The sequence below is a fragment of the Gymnoscopelus braueri genome (assembly GCF_963280865.1).
Source record: "Gymnoscopelus braueri genome assembly, chromosome: 12".
NCBI classification, from domain to species: Eukaryota; Metazoa; Chordata; class Actinopteri; order Myctophiformes; family Myctophidae; genus Gymnoscopelus; species Gymnoscopelus braueri.
In genome coordinates, this window is record NC_137614.1 from 24,033,755 (window position 1) to 24,053,754 (window position 20,000).

The 20,000-nt window shown below is 42.5% G+C and overlaps 1 protein-coding gene across 1 annotated transcript in view; it reads right to left on the reverse strand.

Annotated features, from left to right (window-relative positions):
- LOC308096439 (PDZ domain-containing protein 4-like) overlaps positions 1-20,000 on the reverse strand; it is a gene marked incomplete at both ends in the record, with an annotated part of 34,329 nt that overhangs the window by 8,863 nt on the left and 5,466 nt on the right. Inside the window, 7 exons of the mRNA XM_080443861.1 lie at positions 4,441-4,542; positions 9,698-9,760; positions 10,691-10,789; positions 12,389-12,473; positions 13,509-13,833; positions 14,679-14,781; positions 15,317-15,367. Of these exons, the coding sequence (XP_080299987.1) occupies positions 4,441-4,542; positions 9,698-9,760; positions 10,691-10,789; positions 12,389-12,473; positions 13,509-13,833; positions 14,679-14,781; positions 15,317-15,367 (828 nt within the window). The remainder of the gene's footprint in view (positions 1-4,440; positions 4,543-9,697; positions 9,761-10,690; positions 10,790-12,388; positions 12,474-13,508; positions 13,834-14,678; positions 14,782-15,316; positions 15,368-20,000) is intronic.

Genomic DNA, 20,000 nt, shown 5'->3' on the forward strand with positions numbered 1-20,000 from the left:
TGGGAGAAGAAACTAGGACACGGAGGATACTATATCTATCCCTCCGTTTCTTCTCTCCTTCATCCCCTCATCAATTCTCCATCTCATCCATCTCTCTCGCACGTCTTTCCTCTTCTTCCCGCCCCATCTCTCTCTCCCCTCACCTCTGATTCACCCGTCTCTCTACCCCTCCTCCACTGCTCTCTATCTCTCTCTCTACCTCCACTCCTTTGTGTTTTATGAAAGATTGTTCATAAGTTTCATTAGGTTGCCCTCTTTTATCTATCTATCTATCTATCTATCTATCTATCTGTCTACCTACCTATTCTGTATGTTTTGTTATTTTTTTTTGTTGCTGAAGTCATTAAACTGTCTGTCATTTCCTGTTCTATACCAGTGAAGCTGATTGGCTGAAATGTCACAGCTGTCGAAATAGCTGTCATGATGACTGATAGCTCATTCTACTGGCTGACGTGTGTGTGTGCGTGTGTGTGTGTGTGTGTGTGTGTGTGTGTGTGTGTGTGTACCGTAGGTCTGTGGTCATAAACAAGTCATATGCATGTGTGATTGTGCGCATGGGTGTGTGCAGGTTTGCATGTGCGTTGCTGCCTGTATGTGTGCATAATGCACACACATGCCTAATGCATGTGTGTGCTTTAATTATGCACACACTTCGAGGTGTGAGGGTGTGTGTGTGTGTGTATGTGTATGTGTGTGTGTGTGTGAGAGAGAGAGGGCTGACATGTATATAAATATTCAGCTTCTGCTTTTCCTACTTACTCAGCAGGTATGAACACACTGGGACCCAGTGTCATACTGGTGAACATTCATCAACACGCAGTACGCGTGTGTGTGTGTGTGTGTGTGTGTGTGTGTGTGTGTGTGTGTGTGTGTGTGTGTGTGTGTGTGTGTGTGTGTGTGTGTGTGTGTGTGTGTGTGTGTGTGTGTGTGTGTGTGTGTGTGTGTGTGTGTGTGTGTGTGTGTATGTATGTGTGTGTGTGTGTGTGTGTGTGTGTGTATGTATGTATGTACGTACGTACGCGCGCACGTGTGTGTTTATCATAGTAGAATGCTTGTACTGTATGTTGGAACTGCTAGAGGACAGCCAGTGTGTCTTATACTGCATGTAATGGGAAAAGTGGAAGGTTTTGGGTCAAGTTCATGTCATTAATCACAGTGTGACAAATTGATTTATTTTTTTTAACTGGGAAAATGAACATTCATTCTCTCACTCATAATGACCCCAAACCACAGGCATGTACACAGTAAAAGTCTCAGTGTTCATTTAATTTTAGGACTACATTTGTTCAGAGTTCAGTGTTTCAATAGCATAAATGAACACTGAGGATATTACACAGTAATTGTCATATTTTTACCATTGAATACATTTTATTCCCCTTACTATTTTTAAGCGGTGCAGGCCTCTTCTAAGTGACTTTGTGTGATTGCATGTCTGTCTGTATGAGCATGGCATAAACAGCTGCATCTGATTGCAACAGAAAGCTGCACATAATTACACTAATTAAACACAAACAGGAGGCACAGTGCACCGCTCACCTATGTTCCACTTAAAGACATGCACCCACACACTGGCCACGAATGCACAGGCACACACACACAAACACTCTGTGTGTCCCACACAGGAGCTTATGGGATGATGTTATGGGATGTACTTACAATACATTGATGTCATGGGATGTTTTTACATTGAGATTACTCAATGTAATACCAGCACACACTCAAATAGAGTAGTACTGCCTGAATAGCAGCACATCCTCAGTATCATGGAACCAGTACCAGCAAGGGTCCAGTTACAATCTCAGAGCGAAATCAACACTGAGGATTTCACTGTGCTATTATAGATATGAACTATTACCCCTTGCCACAACCTGTTACCTTTTAAAACACACAAAGTAATTACTGTGTGTGTGTGTGTGTGTGTGTGTGTGTGTGTGTGTGTGTGTGTGTGTGTGTGTGTGTGTGTGTGTGTGTGTGTGTGTGTGTGTGTGTGTGTGTGTGTGTCTTTTGTAGGGCACTGCTCTCTACAAACGGCAGCAGTGAATGAGAGCAAAGTGGGTTAGTAAAGTAGGTTGCTGCCCTGTTGGGCGGCTATGTGGGTATTACAGAGAGACAGAGTTGTAAGGTCTGAGTAATGAATGTATTGTGTATTTCTAGTGCACAGAAAATTGAATGGTATATGGCAAATTCAAATCTATTTATTTCATTGTGAGGGAAACAAATGTAGCTATTTTAAAAAGTGAACATTTCTTTTCAAAGGCTCTCACATACCTTGTTTGTAGCATTGTGCATAGAAATGGTTGTCTGTGACCCACAGAGTCACACACTCTGTGGGCCGTATTTTGCGCGTCCTATTTCTAGGTCTTAGTCAGTAATTAAGTAATAATGCCACCATCTTATGCGCAATCGCTATTTTCAAGCCGTGTTGAACGCAAACACAGGTTTCATGACATTCAGATTTACAAAACATTAAAAGTCTTCATCTTGGTCTTTCAAACGTGTATAAAAAATGTTTTAACTGAATAATCCACTCCAGTGAGCCATGGCAGGTTATTTTCTCTCTGTGTTCTGAAGCATTTTAAAAAAACTATTCGCCTGTGTGTGTCGCTGTCGAGGTATTTTGCCTGTCAATCATCGCCTCTAATCCGCCCCCCCAAAGGAGACGGATAGGGGTGGGGAGGGGCGGGAGGAGAGGGGATTAATGGACTGTGACATCAAAGTCCATGGGCCAATACCAGCCCTTTTTTTAGCCTAAACCCCAGACCACAGAAAATCCACTGAATGTTCAAAGTTCAGTTTTTTGGGTTGTAATTGAGGTCATAAAACAAAAAATAAGAAATGAAACCCTTAAGACTGGCCAGCATATTTAACTTCTGGGGGAGTGTTTATACGTTAATCAAGGAAGCTATGCGGTATCTGGTATTTTACACCTTGACTTACCAAGACTCAGTGCTTAGCGCTGATGTAAGATGTCCTCGGATCACATCTCAAGTGCAAAAAAGGTGTTTTGGTTGAAGGACACCAGCAGTTAAACTAAGCCATACTTGGCCAATTCTCAAGCGATTGTTCAAAGATTGCTCAAATTCAAAGTTTATAATCTGTTCATTCGGTGTATCAATCATGATTTTATTATCCCTCTATTAAACGCTAAAGTAACCCTTTAGCGTTAAAAAAAGGACGTTTCGGGAGGTGGCGGGGCGCACATTACGCATGCATGCACGATAGGCAGCCAAAGCCCTACTCACCCCGCATCAATCTCTCACAATTTAGGCGGCATTTCAAAGACTTATTCCTTCATTAATCCAATGAAATAAAACGTTTTTACAGCAGTTTTGCCTGTAGCCTAGAAGGGAAACAAATGGAGTGCGTTCTCTTCCTCTCTCTCTCCAAGTTTCACTTTCACTTAAGCTGCGCAAAAGTCTGATCTGATCTACAAGCACACAACGTATCGCAAAGTGACCTTTTTCTTTTGCTTGGAGATCCTATGTTTTTGGGCAGCAGTAGCACTGAGCAAATTACTAAAACATACCGATGTATGTCCACTTGTTGCGTTGAGATAGAAAGGGGGAGATACTTTAGTGATAGGCAACTGAGAATGAATATCTGTTGGTTTGTCAAGAGATAGCCTATCACAGATGTGTTTTGCACATGAGACAGTCACATAATTAGACAGAGACAGAGAGTCTACAGTGATTTTGACAGCCATGCATGCACTTGGACATCTCTCCTTTCAATGTGATGTTTCTTTCTCTTTTGATCTCACCACTTAACCATCCTGATGTACAGTATGTAGATACACTATGTATAATGACCTGGTAGATTGACAAATTATTTTTAATCCCTTGTAATATTAAGTGTTGCCTTAATTGTACCTTGAATACTTTACACTTTTGGCTGTTTAAATGCAGTAAGTAAGGTTGTTTATACTGTTGCATTTGTATTTTTATTTTATCTTTGTATTGTATTTTCTATTTGGTAATAATCTTAGCACATCTAATTAGAAATATTTCGTACAAAAACCTGTATGATATTATTTCCCCTATTGCATCATCATTCTGTTCCATGTGATACGACAAGCCTAGATAAGGGTCATGGGGGTCACTAGCCTGTCATAGATCAAATCATGGAAACAGAGCCCACAGGTGGATGCTGGGGTGGTGGTGGAACTGGGAACACAAAAAAAAATCATAGAGCAGAGCACAAAGCAGCAGCAGAGCAGCAGCAGAGTATGTGACTGATCAGCTGATCAGGCGCTCCTTTGAGTTGTCTGCCTGAACTAGCTCCGCAGGCTTCGTGTGAGCAAGTATGTAGTTATTATGTCATGTGTCAGTCACGTCATGTGTCAACCTGTATGTGAGCTACTACGCAGCTATGTCATGTGTCACTTGTATGCAAGCTGTGCCACTTGTATGTGAGCTAGTATGTAATTATATCATGTGTCACCTGTACGTCAGGTCTGGTCAGCAGCAGGGAGAAGTTGATGCTGTCCTCTCTGGACAAAATGGCAACTGCTTCTTCTCTGTTCTGAATGTCCACTCCATTTATCTGGGAGAGGGAGATTGAGATTGAGAGAGAGAGAGCGAGGGAAGAACAGGGAGTGAACGGTGGGGATCAAGGGATCGAAAGTGTAGTTTTTATTCTACATATGGAGGGGGGGGGGGTTAATGCTGGTACTGAAGAGTTACGGTCAATCTGGGTTTTGGAGTGCAGTTTTATAAGCTTAAGTCAACCCAAGAAATAGGGTACCTGTGTTGAACAAATCTCAGTCTCATATCAGAAGCTTTTTCGATACAAATCTTCAGTGGAGGGACAAATCCATCTTAATCTATAGAATTGGCTTTTAGGAAGGCCCTTTTTCAGAGCTAGAAGCCAATGAATGTGTCAGTCCCATTCCTATACAGTGTTGTGAAGTACCAGTACTTTTCATGACCCACATGTCTAAAAAAAAATCCAGCTTTTCTTTGCTGCAGTTCATATTAAAGTTCAAGTTACAATCAAAGTTGCTTGATAGTCTGAGAAAATCATTCAATTCATCAAAATACCATGAATACAGAAAACATTTAATACAATCCATACTATTTTTGTGTGAGTTTCAGACGTACACGCGCACACATGCACTCGCACACGCACACAATCTCACACACACACACACACACACACACACACACACACACACACACACACACACACACACACACACACACACACGCAAAACGGTCTGTCATTTGGAGCTGGTCTGGTAAAGTGACGTGTGCATTTTGATATTTGTTTTTAGTTTTTCGCCCTGGAGACAAAGAACCCCCCCTGTCCTCACCCCAGCTGTCATAGGAACCAGCAGTGACATCACTCGGCTGCTTGGTAACCATGGTGACACTGACACAAGGCGTTGGTGATCTATTCTTGTGGTTTCCTTTCCTGTTTCTCCAGGTTAGTAAAGCTTAGAGGTGTATAGGTCCACTACTGTATGTACTTGTAAATTAATTAATTAATTTCACTTATACTTTGCGTTCCATTCTAGAAATGGTTTATCAATGTTCCTGTCATAGTGCTGGAGTATAGAAGGATGTGTTTCTTTCTTAATTCAACTGTAAAGACAGTTTTGGACAAGGCAAGTTAGCCTGGTAAACACCCCCTCCCTCCGGAAATCTCATTTGCATTTGGTTTCAGGAAGGAGGGTCTGGGATTGCTCACAGAGTAAAGCTGCCCGAACCGCTGCGCATACGAACCAATCAGCGGCTGCTAGGGGCGGGATCATCCAATCACCTGCCTAGTAGCTTGAAAAAATGAAACTCTGTCTGTCATCGATTCTGCGCCCGGAGTCTCAGATGCAAGTACGCTGTGAAACAAAATGTGTGTCGCAAGCTTCTTCCATTTGACGGAGTGAGGTTAAAGGCAAGTACCATCTTCAGAGATGGCACTAATTAAAGTAAGTTTGATCATTATGTTCCAAAAGTCCCAAATTGGATATTCACCATGAAAGAGGGCTGGCACCTTATCCCATAAATAAACTGTACAACGCAATACACTACTTCTGATGGTTTTATGGAGGCAACAAGTTGAACCTGTTGACAAATAAAAAAACGAATCGGGATCCACATGGGAATGACGTGGCTCCAATGTGGATCTCGGACTTCATGTGGCCAGATGTCAGTCCTCTATGAAGTCAGTGACAGTCTATGATTATATTATTATTATTATTTATAGACTACGTGACAACCAGGAATAGATTGGTGACCACCGGAGAGACGGGTGACAGCCAGAATGTAGACGGCAGCCGGAATGTAAACGGCATCCGGGAGCAGTTTGGGTTGGCGCCCCAGTCTGTGTCTTCCGTGAGGAAGAAGCCCAACAAATCCACGGTGAGGCCTTTAGGAGGGCCATTCAAGCAAGCCGCAAGGGGAGCCTGCAGTACCACCACGGCCCAAGACACCATCACACCAGAATGAAATGTTTGGAGCGGGGGAGTCTGGTGCAACGCTCAGGTCCTGGACCTGATGAGACGGAGGAGGAGCCCGGCCAGGAGGCCATCCACAGAGCCTAGTCCCTCCACGTGCCAGAGTATCTCCTCTCCCCCAGTCCCGGCAGAGTAGTTCCGGACAAGCGGATTGAGTGGCCCTGTCTTTCCCTATTTAGGACTGACCGTGGGTAGCTACCTGGGACGTAAGTCGGTGCTTGATCAACCCTGGCTGGGTCACCTGGGCGAGGGTGTATGTTGCGAGACCCGAAACATCCTATGACCCCAGGCTACAACACTGATGATACGTCCCAGGTGCATCCATGTGATGTTTTTTTTTGTTATGACATATCTATGACAAAAAAAATGGGCAAGGTTTCAGCCCAATCAGAGTCCCATTGACATTCATTATACATTTTAAGTTAAATATTTAAAATAACAAATGACTGGAAATACTTGCATACTATGCATAAGACATTTGGCGGTCGGCCCATTGTTTTAAAATATTAGCTTCGGACATAGACAGACAAACAGACCCTCCCCTAGATGGCTTGACTCTGCCGAGCCACGCTGTAAAAATGTACACCTGTGTACTCCTATTTCATGATGTACACATGATTCAATGATTCTAGGAGAGTCAAGTTTCTAAAGCTGGTTAGTGAAAGTTTGGAGGTACTGTACTTTATAGGGAAACTGTAGGGTTTCTGTGACTTGTAGTATCACTACAGTATGTTTTCCAAACTTACAGTATGTGAGGGCAGTTTGAGACAATACAAGTAGACTAAAGAAGCCTAGTCTCACATTGCCAGACCTCCGCCTCCCAATATGTCTTTGGGATTTCAAATCCAAGGCAGTTGCTAGAACAGTGGCGAACAGCAGCTAAAACGGCTGCTAACAAACCTACACCCACTGCTTATAGGCCCACTGCTTTGGAAACCAAAACTCCCCTTTTGTAGCGAGCGTGATTTTGGCTTACAATTGTCAACAATAAATAATATTCTTATTAGGAATAAATGTGCCGTCTGTGTGAACTTTGCATAGCTCAATAGCCTAGGGTAGGGTAGGTCTATCAGTCATAATGGTACTTAGAGAGGCAAATTTATTTTGAGGTGGTATACAGTGTAAAAGGTTGGAGAACCATTGCATTACACTCAACAATCAGATGGCTTCAAATGGCACACATATTTCTAAAATTAAGTTGTGCGTAACAGATCCAATAGAACCTGACAGTCTACGGTTGACGGTCTGATGTTCATTAATCAAACTGAACCAGCTGGTTATTACTCCATGCCACTGGCTCTCTCTTTCTTTCTCTCACCATTCTCTCTCTATTTCTGCTCTTTTTCACCATTCTCTCTCTATTTCTGCTCTTTTCTCCTAGCTATCACTCTCTTCCCCACTCACCCTCTCTCTCACGCTCTCTCTCTCTCTCTCTCTCTCTCTCTCTCTCTCTCTCTCTCTCTCTCTCTCTCTCTCTCTCTCTCTCTCTCTCTCCTCCACAACCACTGACTTTCCTTATCTTCAGCACCACTTCCCTACTCTATTTCTCACACCAGACCCACCCATCCTTTCTCCTATTTCCTGACACTCTCTCTCTCTCTCTCTCTCTCTCTCTCTCTCTCTCTCTCTCTCTCTCTCTCTCTGTCTATTTATAGGCCAGCAGTAACTGGGCTGTGCTCAGCCTTCATCTGATTGGACAGGGCTGTCATTGTTGTTTTTTTTACAGGTGTAACCTGTCACTGTTTTCCAAATCACAGCTGCTTATGTTGACAAGCTCTCATGTACAGAGACTTGCAGCGAGTGTAACAGCAGCCCGTCTGTCACGACTCACAGAGTATGTGTTATGTTGGTCTGCCGCCAGGAAAAGGAAATTAATGTTAATGTTTCCCTCTGGTAGTCCTGTGTGTCTGTAGAAGTGTTGATTGGACTGTGTTTTACATGCGTTTGTTATGAGTTGTGTTTTATGGGAAGTGTCACCTTGAGACTGACTCTAGTCAAACTTATACAGTAGCACTGAAACTGACATAACTCAACATGGATGCAAAATTAACCAATTTGACATGGCGGCCGGCCATTTGGCTCATACGTCACACGAGTATAGCCCCATCTGTGACCTCACCCTTCGCTGTACCTCCAGGACTCTGTCACATAGCTACCATCCAGAATTGCCGCCTCCTAATCTGTTGCTGATCGGGTGCTGTGTTAAATTTCGGCATTGGCTGTGAAAAACCCTGATTTGAACAGCAGAATATCATTTCTTTACTACAGACATGTAGAAACTTTGGACTACCTCAAATACGATGTTGAGAAATAGGTCACCATTACAGTGTTTCACCCAGCACCCCTAATTTTGGATGGCAATTACATGTGACAGAGTGGAGAGTCCCTGAGCTAAGAGGGAGGTCACAGATGGGTCTATGATGCATGAGTATGAAATAAGAGAAAAATGGCCACTGTGAATTATAGTCAGTGGTTCCCTGTTAGGGCTGTCACGATTATGACATTTTACATGACGATTAATTGTCACACAAATAATTGTGATTAACGATTTCATTGTGTTTTTATTGTTGACCCTGGAACATATGAATAAAAATGACATTTCTGTTTGGCTTTTAGGCTTTGAAGTTGCACTGGGCAGATATGACAAATAACTTATACAAATAAATGACTGACATTTTAATAACCGTATACTTAAACAGAATCATTAATAGTGGAAACAGCCAATCTACTGTACAAGCTCACAACGTGCCGCGACGTGTTGTGAGCTTGTACTATAGATCTGCTATTTCCACTATTTTAAAATGTTTGAAAGAAACACCATTATGACGATTATGCAAAATAATTGAGATTATCGAAGATAATTACGATTATGTAATAATTGTGTCAGGCCTATTGCCTGTTTAGTCTTGTGGTGTTTCTTGAAAGTACTTGCTTCATGCAGAATATCAGTGCAAGGGTTGTTGATTTGATTCCCTGTTGTTTACTCCCCTGAGGTACTCATATACGACCTCTGTGTGTGTGTGTGTGTGTGTGTGTGTGTGTGTGTGTGTGTGTGTGTGTGTGTGTGTGTGTGTGTGTGTGTGTGTGTGTGTGTGTGTGTGTGTGTGTGTGTGTGTGTGTGTGTGTGTGTGTGTGTGTGTGTGTGTGTTGTATTGCTTACAGTGCATCCTTGTCACCTGGGCTGGCCTTGTAAACATAAACTGTGTGTGTGTGTGTGTGTGTGTGTGTGTGTGCCTGCCTGCCTACCTGCAATATCCTGTCTCCCTCTCTAATGCGTCCGTTCTGGGCCGCGATGCTCTCAGGATTGACCTGGAGAGGGAGAAATAAATAGGGGGGATAGAGGCGAGAGGGAGGGAGGACAGAACACAGTAAAGAGATAAGTGAGTGATGGACGAGTGTCCGAATTAATGAACATATATGGCTGGCTTAATGAATGGATTGACAAATAAATTGAAGTAATCAAAGGATGGATGCATGGGTGAGTGAATGAGAGGGTATAAAAACATGAAGGAGCAAGACTGAGTGCTAATGAGTGAGTCAATTATCGAACGAGCAAATGTGAAAGAGATGACACTCCTAAACTAGGAAGGGGCGCTCCGTGGAGCACATATCTCCACCAGGCTGTGTTGCCTACACACGGCTTTGTAAATTGTGAGGAAGCTGCAAGGGGAATAGCTTTTTCTGCAAGATACGGTGCAATGTTTTGCATCTCTGCTCTGCATTGCCAATTATAGTCGATCAGAATGGAATATGAAAAATCTGTATGATACATACGTATCCCATGACTCGAGCAATTTGAGTCCAAATCTGGAAAAGTGTGTTTTGAAATGTTCGGAAATGGGCGTCACCTATAGCCTATATACTGTAGGTCTATATGGGACATTGATTTTATGACCTACTATGGTTCAAGAGTAATAGGCCAAAACATAAAGTGGACTGTTATTAAACCATCATATGGCCGATTTGAACATTTTGGGGTAGAGTTTCTTCCTTGACCTACTGGCAGTGAGCGTGAAAAGTTTGACGTTGATTCTGCCCAGTGTTTTTTCCAAGATTAGCTATATCTCAGACACACATGGACACACAGACAGGGGTGAAAACATATAGCCTGGTATTTCCAGACTGATCATGGGGAACGCTTGCGTCATCCCACGTAATCAGTCTGGCAATGCCAGGCTAAAAAACATAATCTCTGCCTTCCGAATGAAATAAATGGAGTGAGTGAGTGAGTGTCCTCACCTCTCCTATGTAAATCCCCAGGTCATCCTCATCATCTGTTCTGTAACACACAGTCAGACCCAACTTGTTCTGCTGACTGGACTTATACAACTCTACCTCCTACAGAGAGAGTTTATTTTAATTAGATTTTAATTTAGCACAGGGACATACACATGACATCACTATTTTGTAATGCAAATGTGCGTGCCAGATTTAATTATCTGGGCAGGTTGATAAACCTAACCCTAAAAGGTTTCCAATGGTTAAATAGAAAAGAGAATAAAAAAGACACTCCGTACACAATACAACAGATAGCACATATAAAAGGTCAGTAAAAAAAAGGCACATAGCTCACATAAAGCACATATATGCTGTAGCACATAAAGCAGTCAGCAGTGACCTTGAGGTAGCATACAACTCCATAAATCACATGCAGCCCTCAAAGACCCGATAACAACACATACAGTAGTAACCTCACAGACCTGACGGACACACCAGCAGATGAAGCTAAGCATTGTCAAACATCATGTTGACACCACAGACCACTGTGTGTGTCTGTCTGTCTGTCTGTCTGTCTGTCTGTCTGTCTGTCTGTCTGTCTGTCTGTCTGTCTGTCTGTCTGTCTGTCTGTCTGTGTGTGTGTGTGTGTGCGTGCCCCCGCAAATGAGTGACTCTAGAAGTCGAGAAGCTCGCAATGAGACAGGTTGGGTGCTTTACATCGTAGCTTTCACATGCATTTTCCAAGAAAAAGCAGTTGGCAGTTTCATTGGAATAGTGCATCCTGAAGCCAAGCTGCAGAGGCTGTTGTTAAGATGAGCGATTAACTGTTCTACTACCCATTTACACAACAAGTTTGAACATGACAGGGAGGATGCTTATACGTCTATAGTTAATAATGTCTGTATCACTCCCCCAGGTGGAATTAATGCATACTTCCATGGGTAGTTGGAATTACTACATACTTCTAAACCATGGGGAAAACGCCTTGTGTAGTCTTTCTTTCTTTCTTTCGTTCTTTCGTTCTTTCATTCTTTCTTTCTTTCTTTCTTTCTTTCTTTCTTTCTGACTCAAAGTTCACGTCTGTCCATTCACAGTGTAACCAATTTGCTAATGAAGGAGAGTGTCAGACTGTCCAAATCAATGTACTAGCAGTCCGACAGAAGATCAATAATAGCCTCTTCCCTCCTTGTAAGTGTGTGTTTGCTTTGAAGGTACATTTGTGAGATCAGTTATTGTAGTGTCGTCGGGTTGGACTGAAACCTGCGTAGCCCTTGAACATTTCACAACATGTAATGTAGAATAACTGGTAAATAATGAGAAATCATCAATCAGTAACTGGCCGTCCTACTTTAATGACCAGTTATTTGATAATGAGTAGTTACAGTAGGCCTGCAGTACAATCTCTGCTTATTGTCTATTTAACTCTTATATCACTTATATAATCAATTTAATAATACATGTATATGGGGCGCCGATGGCCTAGTGGTTTACAGTACCACATATAGGCCTACAACCTTTGCTGCGTGTCACTCCCTGTCTCTCTCTCTCCCTGTTTCCGGTCCGTCTCTACTGTACTATCCAAAATAAAGGCAGAAAAGCCCCAAAAATATCTTTTAAAAAATTATAATTAATTTCGACATAAATGTCTTGTCTGACATGTCTGATAGAGGCTGTAGTCTGAGGTCTTACCTCGTACAGCATGTCCTCATGTCTGTCCACCATATACTGCATGTCCACCTGTCTGTCCACCTCATGGTGGGACACATCCAAGTAGTCGTTAGGGTCGTTGTACTCAAACACATAGCTAGAGGAGAACGGATACATGGAGGGGAGAGGAGAGGAAAGTACAGAATAAAAGAGAGGGGAAGGCAGAAGTAAATGTACCTGTGTACCTGTACTTTACTTGAGTATTTGTATTTTTGGATACTTTCACTCCACTACATAAAGAGCTACATTTTTTTTTGCAAGATCCAGACGGTGTGCGGGTCCCATTCTTTGATCTAACCATCAGAGATCTCCTCCATGACCATAACTCCACTACATTTCAAAGACAAATATTGTCCTTTTGACTCCACTACATTTCTAGGAAGGGAAAAAAGTACATTATGAATTAGATACAAGAGATGTACAATCTCACAATGTTTGAGCTTGTAGTTATGCTATTTTCACTAGTAGTGACTTTTTAATTTGTGTTTTGGGATTTTGAATTCAAGTACTTTTGAATACTTAAAGGTTCTATGACATTCATTTTCACTTTTTTTTTGGGGGGGGGGGGGGTTTTATGACCTCAATTACAACCCAAAAATCTGAACTTTGAACATTCAGTGGATTTTCTGTGGTCTGGGATTTTCTGAATAATTAGGCTGAAAAGTAATCTGAGCTTGGCCCTTCGGTAGTGAGGTCACAGCCGATTAATCCCGCCCACTCTCCTCCTCGCCCCTCCCCTCCCCTATCCTTTCCTATGGGGGGGGGGGGGGGAGGGGGGGCAGAGGCGATGATTGACAGGCAAAATCCCTCACCAGCGACCCCCGCAGGCAAAGATTTCTTTTTTCATTGCAGTTGAAAAGGCTTTAGAAATGTGAGAGAAAAACACCTGCCATGGATCAATGGAGTGGAATTTTTTGTTAGAACTTTCTATACACGTTTGAAGGACCATGACAAAGACTTTTAATGTGTGGTAAAACTGAACACCATGAAACCTTTAAGTAAGTAATTTGACTAAGCAACTTTTACTTGTAGTTAGTATACACTTTACTGACTTTAAGTACTGGGGTTGAGTGCTTTGTCCACCACTGATTATTACTAAACACTTTTATTTGTCTATTTATAGTCCATCCACTTACAACTGGTCATACTGTAGACTGGTCCTGTATGATCCTCCCAGGTGAGGAGGAGGAGGGGGAGGAGGGGGAGAGGAGCCGAGGAGCCACCCCCTCCTCTGCCATCCTGCTGGTGCTTCTGATGATGATGATGATGGTGATGAGGGTGAGCGCCCTTCCCCCTCCTGCCCCTCCCCCCCAGCGTTAGGAGGCCGTGGAGGCTGATGTCCGTCTGTGTCCCATTGTCCACGCAGTCTGGGACCGTTACCATGACGACGGGGGACCTTGGGTTGGTGATGGTGCTGGTGGCACTGTTACTCCCGGTAGCACACGTCAACACACCGGCTGTAACCACAGTGACAATAATGATAATGGTCATGATGATAGTAATAATGATAACGCCCAACATGCACAGTAATATCCTCAGTTTTCATTGAACTCAGAGACACATTATAGGTACATTTGATTCCAATTTGTACTCACTGGGAGTTAATGAACACTGGATTTGACAGTGTACTGAAGAAAGAAACAATTTGTTTAATGATAAGACACTGACGCCCTTATTTTGGACATGTCAATCTTTCGAGAATAGTCAATCTAGAAGCCCACAACACGTCACATGTGTGATGTGTTGTTTCGCCATGTGACATCGTTGTAGTGAATTGCGGCTCCAAGTGGTTAATGTAATAATTGTTTACTGGGAGAAGCATGTAAACAATATATTTAGTGGTTTCTACTGGGTCCAGGCCTCATAATGAGTGGCAAGTTACACTGTCCTGATAAGTGCTGTTAATTTCCTAAGCTCCAGACATAGGGTGTTTAGTGTTTGGAATGGAAAGAGGAGAAAGAAATAATACAGGAGAAAAGAGGATGAAAAATTAAGATAAGAACAGACAATATAGGTTTGGCTAAGAGGATGTGTGTGTGTGTGTGTGTGTGTGTGTGTGTGTGTGTGTGTGTGTGTGTGTGTGTGTGTGTGTGTGTGTGTGTGTGTGTGTGTGTGTGTGTGTGTGTGTGTGTGTGTGTGTGTGTGTGTGTGTGTGTGTGTGTGTGTGTGTGTGTGTGTGTGTGTGTGTGTGTGTGTGTGTGTGTGTGTGTGTGTGTGCGCGCGCATATGTGTGCAGAGTACAGCCAATGGCCCCCCATCCACCCACACAACAAGCCTTCATAAACCCCACCGATGTATGCACCTCTCCGGCGGTGACCCTTTCTGACCGAACCCGTGGGGTGCAAAGGATCCTGGGAGTTCTGTGGCCTGTCCAGTGGGAGCTGAGATGGTCTCCTCCCTCTCACCTAGAAGTGACACATGACATCATCACTTGTCCGTCAGTGTCTTTATAGAAACACAGAATGACCTGTATTGTTACTGTTGTGTTGTTACCTTTGTGTGTTTGTGCACTATTTATGTATTACTGTGCTTGTGGGGACTAGAATACCAGTCAAAGTTTACCTGGTAGGGGCATTTCTCAGGTCATTTCTTTATGTTTAAGATTTGGTAACATTTTAATTGAAGCCCTTGTCCGTAATGCATTGTAAATATACTTTATAATTAATCTGCTTAATAATAATAAAAGCACCCATGATTACTAGCATTAATAGCATTTTATGTATGTTTATAGTGCATTACAGGCATTGATTTCATAGAAGGTGGGTTACAGTTGGGGATACAATTAGTAAAAGATTCAGATTAGGATTAGACAAATAGCAAATATGAGCGGTTAAAGTTAGGGTTAGTTTTAGAGTTGAGATGTGGATTTTGAGGTTACAATTAGTGTTCTCTGGTTTAACATGCTGTGCAAACACTGAAGAGTCAAGTGTTGTAATGTACCTTTACGTTGGTGTGTCTGTCTACAGGCCTCAGAGAGCTGCTCCAGCTTCTCTGATGGAGGGATGAGAGAGGGAGAGGGGGAGAGTTTAGTCATTAGTTGTAGTTTATACTGTACATACTGTATACTGTAGACCACTGTTTCCTAAACAGTGGGTCAGCACCCATCTTTGGGTCGCAGACCAATTTGTATGGGTCGCGAGTAAACGCCCCTTTATTTTTTGTTTCCTAGATTTAGTTTTTAATAATTAAAAAATAAATCCCCCCCCCCTCCCAAATCTAAATTTTAGTAAGTTAAAAACTAATTCAAATCTTTTTTTCAAAATAATTCCATTTAAAAATAGGGAAAAAGGCGTGTAGAGCGGCTATTTTCACTAGTTAGGGTCCTGGGGAGACATCAAATTCACATCACACACGCTGAGGAAGGCTTGACGCCGAAACGTGTCTGTGTATGCTGTTGTCCATGCTGCATATGAATTAAAAGTACCAGAAGGACTTTGGAGTGCTGGCTATTGCTTTATTTACTGTGAATCTTTGTGAGCCGTGAGAGAGAGAGAGAGAGTGTGTGTGTGTGTGTTGGGGGGGCAGTCAGGCAGGGAGGCAGGCAGACGGATCATTACAGTCATATAGGTTTTCATCTGCAATACTTGTTTTTTTTTAACACAAGAGACAGTGAGAAAAGGGCATCCAAGACAGGAAAGGTCATTCAGTTCCTTCACGGATTCAATCATGCATGCACCAGCCTGTATGCAATGCTGCAGCACACTGCTTGTTAATAAGGTTAGTATTGTGGCATTTTCACAGCTCTGGAGATCCATTTAAAGGAGAAATCCGGACATTTTAAGTGTTATCTTTGATGTGTCGTTACTCACCTACCGACGTAGAAAGTGGCGTTGATTTTTTCCAGCGATTCCCCTGTCGTCATTTTTTCGACCCCCTCCGTTGGCATAATGGGAGCGCGTGGCTAAGGGAAATTCGTCTATTATAACCGATGCAAAGTTATTTTTTTCTCTACTACTACTCATTGTAGAGTCTCATGATCTCATGATGTTTCTCTCCCAGAACCTGGCAACTCGGTGTTGCCAGGGAGAGAAATAAGCAAACAACGTTAGCTCGTTCGGCATTAGCGATAGCTTCTCAGGGACTTTCAGTGCATGTTTGAGTATCATGAGACTCTACAATGAGTAGTAGTAGAGAAAAAAATAACTTTGCATCGGTTATAATAGACGAATTTCCCTTAGCCACGCGCTCCCATTATATGCCAACGGAGGGGGTCGAAAAAATGACGACAGGGGAATCGCTGGAAAAAATCAACGCCACTTTCTACGTCGGTAGGTGAGTAACGACACATCAAAGATAACACTTAAAATGTCCGGATTTCTCCTTTAAATGAGAGAGGAAATGTCTCAACGTGTGCTGTCCTCAAACCCCCTGTTCTTTGAGATGTGTTCAAAACGTGTTCAGGCATTTTCAGAGGTGTTAAGACTCCTCGTGTTCAGAGGTGTTCAGATATTTTCCGATGGGTTCAGACATGGGCATTAAATGACAGTTGCTGGAGGAAAAACGTAAGACACACGCTAAATCCAATCAAACATCGGTACCAGATTTCCATTTTCCTCGTAAGCAATATGAAAACATGTTAATGTAAAAAAAACTTTGGAATATGATATAATAGTATAAATAAAACAATGGTAAACACACACACACACACACACACACACACACACACACACACACACACACACACACACACACACACACACACTTGGGACATTAGCATATATACCTGTAAGAATGATTTAGCATCAACACACTTTACTGATTTCATTAGAAACCAACATATTAAAATATTTATAGGAGCATATGAAACTTGTGTGTGTGTGTGTGTGTGTGTGTGTGTGGAATGTAGATACAGTATGCAGTCCATGCTTTATTATATTCAGAATGTGCTTGTGGTGACAATCATCGACTTAATATATCTATCACACAGACACGCACGCATGCTCGCACACACATGCACGCGCGCACACTTATACACATACACACACACACACACACACACACACACACACACACACACACACACACACACACACACACACACACACACCAGTTCTAGTCATTAGTATTGTGTAATGAGTTTCTCTCTGAGGGCAATGGTGACCTTGAGTTTCACTAAATAACATTTTAAATGGCACACACATGTATGCGCACACACACACACACACACACACACACACACACACACACACACACACACACACACACACACACACACACACACACGTCCCACCGCCTCTCCTCTCCTCTGTCCCAAAGCTGATTGTTATGCATTGCATGGCTTCTCTAGAGTGGCAGACAGACTGTGTGAGTGAGCATACTGTAGGTGTGTGTGTTTACGAGGTCTGTGTGTAGTGTGTTTGTGCCGATCTGTGTGTTTGCTTATTGTATGTCTGTTCACAGGGGGTGTGTGTCTGTATGTAGTGTGTTTGTGCATAATCTGATCTGTATTTGCTTATTGTATGTCTGCTTACACAGGGTTGTGTGTGTGTGTGTGTGTGTGTGTGTGTGTGTGTGTGTGTGTGTGTGTGTGTGTGTGTGTGTGTGTGTGTGTGTGTGTGTGTGTGTGTGTGTGTGTGTGTGTGTGTGTGTGTGTGCGACGTGTGCATATGTGCATGCGTGGATAGGTTTATTTGTGTGTCTATGTGCCCTACCCCCCAATGTTCCTACTCATTGAAGTGTATGTCAGTATAGTTACCATGACAATAATGCATGTCTATACAGGGTCCCAGAGACAGTGGCTGTAATGTACACTTATACATGTATTAATTTATTATAATAATAATTATTATGAATACTTCATTTAGGAGCTGTCCATGCTGGTAACACACAGTAACACCTAAATAAAACACACCCAGAATAAATGTCAGCTGAAGTACCTGCTGGAAGTTTCCTTTTGAATTGAATATGAGTTCTAAACAATGACTACAAGGTCTATCTGTGTCTGTCTAGGTCCAGATTTTTCCCGTCTTCTGTCCTGTGTCTCTCCTAAACCGTCTCCCTCTCAGCTTTCCTACTGTCCGTCTCTCCTACACTGTCTCTCTCTCAACTAGTGTACTGTCCTACACCATCTCTCTCTCTCTCTCTCTCCGTTGTTGTCATAACTTTTTATGTGGGTTCTGTGTGTTTGTTTTGTTTTGTTTCGACTCCCTCCCCTCTTGTTGTGAATGACTGACAGACACACACTTTGACTGGAATTCATTTCTTCCCTCTAACTCTTTTTCTCTTTCCTCGGGCAGCGCCCCGGGCCAGTGTAGCTGGATGCATTATAAATACTGAACCTATGAACTTCCTCTCAGCTGTCGTGTCAATGTGTGAAGTGTGAAGAACTTGTTTGTACAGTACTGTATGTCTAGATCTCATCAGGACTGTTTTGTTGAAGCACCATGTGTTCAGTATATGTCTGACTCCAGGCTTATTTATTTCAACACACATTTCTTTAAAGGACGGCTTCACCCATTTTCAACCTATCTTCATATAATTGGTCCTCAGTAAAATGCTCAGAGTGTGAGGTAATGAGTGTGTGATAATGAGTGTGTGATAATGATGTGGCTGACACCATAAAGATGTTAGTAAATATGATAATTATCTGCTCTTTATTGGTGTCACGGTCTCTCCACACTCAGGCTTTATCTTGGCTTATTTTCTCAACGTCTCTCTTTCATCCCTTTTATAGCATGCTATAATAGAAGCCATTGTTCTCGCATTGTTAAAAAATGAAATAAAAAAGGGTAATCTCGTTTGAATTTATTTTTGCCATATTATCATCAGCATTAGTTAGGACCAATCATATAAAGATAGGTGGTTGAAGTTTAACTAATAACCTCTGTCTAACACACATACAAGTATGCGTACAGTATACGCGCACGCATACAGTCCATTCTCATACACACTCCAACATCTATCTTTGTCATTATTTTACATTTAATTCTCACACACACACACACACACACACACACACACACACACACACACACACACACACACACACACACACACACACACACACACACACACACACACACACACACTACTCTACACAATGCAACCTGCTGTTCTCTTCAACAGTCTTCCCAGATTGCTATCTTTTGTCATTGTCTTCTCCCCACCACACGCGCACACACACACGCACGCACGCGCGCGCACACAGACACACACACACACACACACACACACACACACACACACACACACACACACACACACACACACACACACACACACACACACACACACACACACACACACACAGGGCAGAGACAGACGGATGAGGTTCCATCTTTCATTCTCAGCATGGAACAGTGAAGGAAGAGATTGTAAGATCCAAGAAGAGAACAGAGAGACAACGTTTCAAAATGTCCATCTTGTGTAGAAGTAGAGACAATTTTGGTATTGTTTTCATTGATTCAAAACAAAACACTTTTTTTCTTCATTTAGTGCCCTGCTTTGTCATACTAGATTGTCAAGCAAAAGTAGTGGAAATAGATGACACTTGTGACGCATTGTGAGCTTGAGATTTGCTATTTTCACGGTTTCAGAAAAATGTCATTCCATTTCCTGAACAGTAACGGTTATGGACATACAAGGTCTCTACCAAACAGTGACAAAATCGAATGGTACATGTAGG